Here is a 7650-nt window from a genome sequence, read left to right as displayed (position 1 = left end):
ACATGTTCCAACATGCTCCTATCATAGCTCTTACTCGCTCCAACGTGTTTAGTAGAGTGAGTAGGAGTTATGGTAGGAGCATGTTGGAGCATGTTGGAGCTTGCGACGCGAACAAACCTTAAGACAATAGCGGCGGGTTTTTCCAGCCAATGAAGCGGCTCGGTGCGCGTGCCGCTTGACGGCGGTGCGCGCGTGTGCGTGTGCGTGAGCGCGTATAGGTGCCCGTCGCGAAATATAGTAGCAGCCATCTTATATTTTGTGTCGGAGAAAAACAATTTGACTGTACAAATGTTTCGCGATTGCCCGTGAAGCCGCACGACGCAGGGAGGCGGTGCGCTCGATGAGGCGCGACGTTTTTCGACCCTAGACCCGGACCACTACATTAGCAAAGGTTTGTACGGAAGCGGTGAGCGCGTCTAATCGGTTTTCCACCGAGGAGACGCGCATACAACAGACACGAACTATCCCCTCCACTCGCGGGAGAAATCCGGTCTCGCCGACAACGATTATATTTTCGTCGATTCTCCATCGGCCGCCCTTTTAAAAATAGAGCGACTCGCGTCACTCGCCATCGAAGACCCCGGAGATGCTTCCGCGGTGCCGTCCGCGCCGTGCGCGACGCGCCCCGCGGTTAAAAGTTATGCAATCAGCTGATCGTCTAGCTACCTTCTGTCACTTGTCAAAGATAAATGTCAAAGCGAATTTCGGTCTAACCTGACGCGGCCGAATGCGCGCCACGGCCATCCGCGGGTAACGCTCGCGTGGATGACGCCGCTTCTTTCCCTCCCTTCCCCTCTTGCCCCCGGGGCGTACCGCGCTCTAGAGCTTTGTTCTCACACGCAGGTGGATTGGTACACAGGATATGAGCAGTTTGTCAAGCGCAACCTGACTCTGCTCCCCCATCAACAAGCAGCACAGCAGCAGGACGAGCAGTCTCAGCAGCTGGCTCAACCACAACAGACTGTCATTATGACGTCCATGTTCGATCAACAGATCAAGAGCGAACCCATGGGGTTCTATTCGGTTGCTTCCAGTCGTTCAGATGGATCCAATTCCTTGGTGAATCTGTCCGACGATCGAGAAGATCTTTCCCAGCAAGAGGGTCACCTGCAGCCTCAGCAGCAAACGTTGCAGCTGAGTCAGCAGCAAAGTCAACAACAGGGCCAGCCGCAGAGTCAGCAACAACCGCAACAGAATCAACAACAGCAGAGTCAGGGTATGCAACAGGAGCCATCGAATCGTCAGTCTTCGGGTCAACAGACCGTTACCGCTAAAGAGGGCTCACGGTCCAAACCTCAACCTTGCAAGGTCTGCGGCAAGGTACTGTCCTCCGCTTCGTCCTATTATGTGCATATGAAACTTCATTCGGGGAACAAGCCCTACCATTGTACAGTATGCGAGGCGAGTTTTTGCCGCAAACCTTATCTAGAAGTGCACATGAGGACGCACACGGGCGAACGACCTTTTCAATGTGAGCTGTGTCTGAAAAGGTTTACTCAAAAGAGCAGTCTCAATACTCATAAACGAGTGCACACGGGCGAACGACCGTATGCGTGCGACATTTGCCACAAACGTTTCGCCGTCAAGAGCTACGTCACTGCGCACCGTTGGAGCCACGTAGCCGAGAAGCCTCTGGTCTGCGACCGATGTTCTCTCACGTTCACGTCCAAAAGTCAATTTGCGATTCACATCCGTACACATACCGCCAGTACCACTTACGAGTGTAATCTCTGTGGGCGTACGTTTGTACGCGACAGTTATTTGATAAGGCATCAAAACCGGGTGCACCGCGACATGACTCAGAGCACGAATCACAATCCACCGACGCCGCAGAGCAGCGGTGCCGGCACCCCGGGCACCGGTTTCGAGAGCCCGGTCTGTGATCTGCGCTACAGCGAAGGACCGTCGTCACTGGACGGTCTCTCAGGAGCTAAAGGCACGGGCATCGCCGCGGAAATTGCCAGTTTAGCCAAGCAGAACAATCTACAGCTTCCACTACCGCTGCTGCATCCGCAGACCACCAACTAGTGTTTAGACAGCAGCAGCGCTACCCAGTCCCTGCCGCAACATCAATCACCACAGCAAGTAGTATGTCCCACCTCGGCGTCTTCGCCGTTCACACTTAACTCACCTATATCTCACACCGAGCACACGAGCACACCGCAGAGTGTCTACCAAACGACGGGCTCCTCCGATTCCTTGGAAAGCCCCAACTCCCAACTCTATCCGCACTTGTCGTCCCCTCTAGATCCAACATCGGAGTCGCAACATCAGCTGCACCGCGGCATCCCTCCGCCAGGGCTTCATCCCGCACTCTATCTATACGCTCAGTACTCGAATACGAGTCCCGCGACTTCGTACTCGGAATACATTCAGCGTAATAACTAAACGCGAGTTTTCATTTAGCATCGCTCGAGTTCCAACGCGAACGAAAATACCAGTGAAACTGGTGCTATTTAATCGCGTCGGTTGATCAAAGTGCCTATCGAGCATCCACTTTCGGTATCGTAACAACGGATGCTCGCTCGTCACGGTTTAGGAAATACGATCTCGGTTTCGATTTAGGAGGGATTTTCGACAACTTAGCTCGATCAATTGCGAAGTGACTACTGTTCGATAAATATTTGCTACTTTGTGTCTCTTTGTATCTAATGGATTTTATATTCATAAACATCTTTTAACATGGGATTGAATAGCACCCGATTGAAGCGGAGTTTTTAATCGTTGGATGATAAAATCGTGCCAGCACAGATCGTTTTAATGAATCGATCACTATCCGTATGCGATGCTAGCTGAAATCGAAGCGTGTAACGTTTCTACGAGTCTCCGTGATTTCAGCACTCTTATTTCGCCTGGTTTTAATCACGTCTCTGCGAGTATGTATATACATGTATGCATTTATCTGTATATGTGTGTATATATATTATGCGAACCATTACGACACGTACACATATTTATATTATATTTTTAAAGGAGTTTAGTCACTTGAATCTGTGATATAGATAGTAATTATTATCTACAATGTTTTTAAACTATTGGTTTTACTATTTTGACGAATATCAAAACGAGGAAAATGAAAAAGCAATGTCACGAGGCGATCGAAAATTTTAGCAACGTTGGTCTCTACCGAAGGTGTGTTTGGTAGACACCCTATTATTAATTTTACAACAGCAACAACAGTAACACTATATGGCTAATCCTACTACTATCACTGCTATTATTCTAACTACCACCACTATTACTTCTATCACCACCACCGACATTTCCCAAATTATACATTTACCTATCGTTACTATTACGGCTATTACTACCACTATTATTCTACTGCTACTATGTACTACTATACTACTAAAAAAGAAGAAACTACTACGATCACATTATCGCTAAGGATCACACTCACACATGCGAGAGCGCGCGTTTATTTCGACAATTACGTGTAGTACATACGATCACGTCATATAGTCGTCATGGTTTCTCTTTAGCTTGAAACGCTACGAGAATTCCTTCTGTCGCTTTCCCTGTAGATCGTAAAACGTCCATCTCTTCACAACATCGACGGATATGTTCGTATGTGAGGTGCGCGTTTGTGATAAAAAGAAAATTGTTCTTCGTTAGAGTGTAGAGCACACAGCTTTCGATCAGTTCCATAGTTGTACTTACTTTCCACATATCTCGAGGTGTACACAGATATATATATATATATTGTATATACATATACATATACGACGTATGAATGTATAATAAAGCGGAAGAATAGGATGCAGGTCATAAAAAATGCAGTTGTGTCATGTAAAAGGCGCAATAGGCTGTTGATTCTTCGCGAATGATCTTAGCTATTAGCTTATTATTAATTCCTGTTTTCTCTTTCTTTTTCTCTGATAATCACGTCACGTGTTTTAATTCAAGCGCGAGGGAACCATGACAATCGCGCGTAGAATTGAGAGTAAATCTCAAAGCACATCTTAAACGCGGCCATCGCTTTCGAGTAATCGAAATCTGCGATAATTGCGATTACGTGTAAGTGCAATTCACCAACAATTGCGCGTTTAACACGCGAAACCGCGTTGTAGAGCTACGAAGGTACACAAATCGAAAGAAACTATATATTCGTGCTAGCGTGCCTCGAACCCCCTTATTGTGGTTCTCTCTTTTTTTTTATTTCTCCCTCTCTTTTTCTTCTCTCTTTCTATCCCTTTTAGCGATTTAATTTTCACGTCGTAAAATGATCAAAATGATCCTGCGCGCGTATGCCTGAGGCTTTCGATTTAAAGAGGATGCGAAGTCACCTGGGCAAGACTGATCTTTATTGTAACGAACTACGAGATGCGAAGTGTTTATTCTCTCTCTTTTTATCTGTTTTTTTTCTCCATTTTATTCTCTCTTGTCTTTCTGATTTTCGTTTTTCACCGGATGTAAGCGCGTGTAAAACGCATTGAAAAGAGGATAGTACGATAAAGTATTTCATTGACGAAGAAGAGCCGCGTAAAATTGTACGTTTGTGGACGAAATGAGTTAAGTAACCGGGCAAATTGGTTAACGTAATCCATTGTTTCATTAATTAACGTAGTTAATTAATTAAGCGACTGACCGCATTGATTAAAATTAAATAAGCGATTAATTAAGTTAATTACGCGTAAGAGAAATCGTGAACGCGCGTGATTTCTGGTTCACGAACGTGTTAAAGAATGAAGTGCAATGAGAGAACGCAATTGATCTTTTTTGTCGGCTAGTCATTGGGCAGCTCTATGAGATATTAAGTGTACTACAAAGCTGTGATTAAAGCCTCCGAGCATATGACCGCGCAGCTCCTAATTATAGTGATATATATATATATATATATTTTGTAGTTTATTATAAATATGTAAGTATAAAAAGTGAAATTAGGTAGCCTTAGGAATATTTAAAAATCGCAGTTCCGGTCGATCGTTTTATTCACTCACGATCTCTTTCTTTTTCCTTTTCCTTTTTTTTCGTTTTAGACGCATACCTTCGCAGTGTTGGGCAAAGGCACATATGTAGATGTCATAAGTTATCGTTTGGGAAGGACTCGCAATTATGCGAGTATTTAAAGAGAGTTTTATACGAATGCGCGCAGGGCGCGGGTTTACATTTTTTACATTTTTACATAACGATCATACTGTTTGAAATAGATGCTGGCTTTGTCCAGAGGACTGCTGTTATCTTATTTTAAGCTAATTTATTTGCCAATAATGTACGAATTGTCAATTCATACTCTAGCTGCACACAATTTGTTATGAATATTTGATGATGGAATTCGATTTAAATATGATCGTACAAATCAAATGTAGAACCTATACACACAGAAAAAAAGTACATACTATATTCAAATATTAATTACTTGTTTCGAGTATTTTAAAAGTTTATATCCACAAATCTATTATAAATTCACAATCATCAAATTTATTCAAAATATATTTTGAATTCCAATAAGTTTAATATTTCAATCAAGTTATTAAATTAAAACAAATTTGATTTGCCTATTACATGTATAAAGTCGCTTCTTATGTTACAGTGTTTTTCCAAAGGAAATAAATTTTTATTTTAAGTACATGATAATAAGTTTTTCTCTTAAATTTCGAAGTATATTTTAAGACTATTATCAAGAAAATATTTTTTTGTTAAAAGTAACTATTACTTAAAAGAAAAAAGTAAACTAAATAATCACTTTTCTTAGGAATAGAATATTTTTCTGTGTATGGGATCAATTCGTTTAATTGAAAGAGCTTCAATTTACTTGCGTTGCTAAACATCAAGATTAAAGAATCGCACAAAACTTATTACTTTCGAAATTTCATATAAGATGATTTTGCAATACGAAAAGACATGCTCGCAAACGGCAATAATTACCGATGCTTAGAAATGCGAAATATCGCGATAGCATCTCCGGTGAACGTGACCGATAAATTTCAGTCAGAAACGATCGTTAGCCAGTAAAATCAGCGTCCTAAAAATGTAGTGAGATTTTAACTGTGTTATCCAATACGTAGAATTAGGAGCTATTTCAGACAGTATATCGCGTACATGTAAGCTGATATACGTATATTTTTTAAGATTGCCCAGCACTGACTTATCGAATCGGTAATAACGATCTCACATACCGACCGCTTTTTCGCGGACGTATCTTCGAGTTCTATTCGCGACATGTATATCAAAAAAATGTGTATTTTCGTAAGAAGGGGGGAAAGACGGGTTCTTCTTTTGGGAGGATCCTCGTCGGACCAATACATCTGTATATATAAAAGATAAAATGAAAAATAGAAACAAGGAAGATGTTCTACGGCGCTTTTAAAGCGCAGAATACATCTACAAGTGCTATATACTTATACATAACGATGAGCGTATACTTCTACGTAAAATGCGAGATTGCACATTTCTTTGTTCATTTATCTCAGTTTTTCTGTCTTTCTTGGTGTGCGTCTTATGTACAAATTTTTCTTTTTAGTCATCATACTATCAGACGATTTCAATGCTTTTTATTAGCCTTTTTGTTTAAATAAGCGTGAAAGATTTTTTTATTGTATTTTAAATAATTATCTTTTTTTTCTTTTTAAGAAAAGATAGTGTGCTAAAATGCGAATAAGTTACAAAAAAAGAGGATGTGTATTTGTAACAGAGATTTTAACTGCAATATGCTTGGCCGAATTCGTAGATGATTGATATTAAAAGTTCGAGAATGTAATATCAACTTTGTTCTACTTTTTTCCCACCCGTGACTAAGATAGATATACTCATTGCATTGGCTTATTTTTGTTCCACGACTGATATTCCTCATGACGTCTTGAATTATTTCCGGTATTTCGAAAGTCGATTATCGCAACAGAGATATCGCATGGCTTAATATTGATTCACTCTTCCCACTTTGCAATGCAACGTCAGAGATTAATTCATTTTGTGTCGATAAAATTAGAGTTGATTTAAGATCGATTTTCATTTAATCGATAAAAAATTTGACATTAGAATATCGGCCATCCAGATCATCATATTATCGAGGGCGCGAGAATGGTAAGCTGCCACACTAAAGAAAAAGATATGACTTATAAACACGTAAATCCGAAATTTCTAAAAACATCTTGTACATAGTGTAATCAATAAGGGAATCAAAAGACATATTGTGCTAGGAGACAAGCGTAAAAGTCCCTACGTAAAATAATTCAGAAAGTTATTGCGTATGAATTTTACGCTGTTCTTTGCGAGCATTGGCGATTTCAATACGAATACGAGAGATCGAGAGCGAATGACTTTTATATATGCTCAAGTCATGCAGTTTTATCTGAATAATAATCGTATATTATCGTATGTTAATTCCTATCATTGCGATAATGAGCATGTTTAGCTAAAGAAACTGTTATAGTTTGTGATACTCGAGATATAATCTGCTGACTTTAATAATCGATTTATTTGCTGTTTAGTTCCTGCACAAATGCTGTCTCTACTGAATGCGCTGGATGTCTGTAATTTCTATAACATTAGGAAATACACGGTACTGTCTTATTTACGTAAACGTTACAGGTTTCTTCAAAAAAATTTTCGACCACGTAAAAATTGACTAAAATGACTAAAAAATTTCTATGCTTTTTATATTTTATCGCGGAATGTAATTGCACTGAAAGCACTGCAATGAAAGGCAGT

At 40.7% G+C, this 7650-nt stretch overlaps 1 protein-coding gene across 1 annotated transcript; it reads left to right on the top strand.

Moving 5' to 3' along the window:
• Positions 1-254: 254 nt before the first annotated feature.
• On the top strand, positions 255-4797 carry LOC108732030 (zinc finger protein 2 homolog). Its single transcript, XM_018462631.1, has 2 exons — positions 255-391; positions 844-4797. The coding sequence occupies exon 2, from the start codon at positions 970-972 to the stop codon at positions 2026-2028; it is 1059 nt and encodes a 352-aa protein (XP_018318133.1). The 5' UTR covers positions 255-391; positions 844-969; the 3' UTR covers positions 2029-4797.
• The last annotated feature ends 2853 nt before the right edge of the window (positions 4798-7650 follow it).

Source organism: Mycetomoellerius zeteki, unplaced genomic scaffold (assembly GCF_001594055.1).
Source record: "Mycetomoellerius zeteki isolate Tzet28-1 unplaced genomic scaffold, Tzet1.0 scaffold102, whole genome shotgun sequence".
In the NCBI taxonomy this organism is placed as follows: Eukaryota; Metazoa; Arthropoda; class Insecta; order Hymenoptera; family Formicidae; genus Mycetomoellerius; species Mycetomoellerius zeteki.
The sequence above is the reverse complement of the archived record's forward strand: the minus strand, read 5'-3'. Positions and strand labels throughout refer to the sequence as shown.

Coding starts and splice junctions, on each gene's coding strand:
- LOC108732030 (XM_018462631.1), top strand. CDS start 970: ATGACGTCCATGTTCGATCAACAGATCAAGAGCGAACCCATGGGGTTC.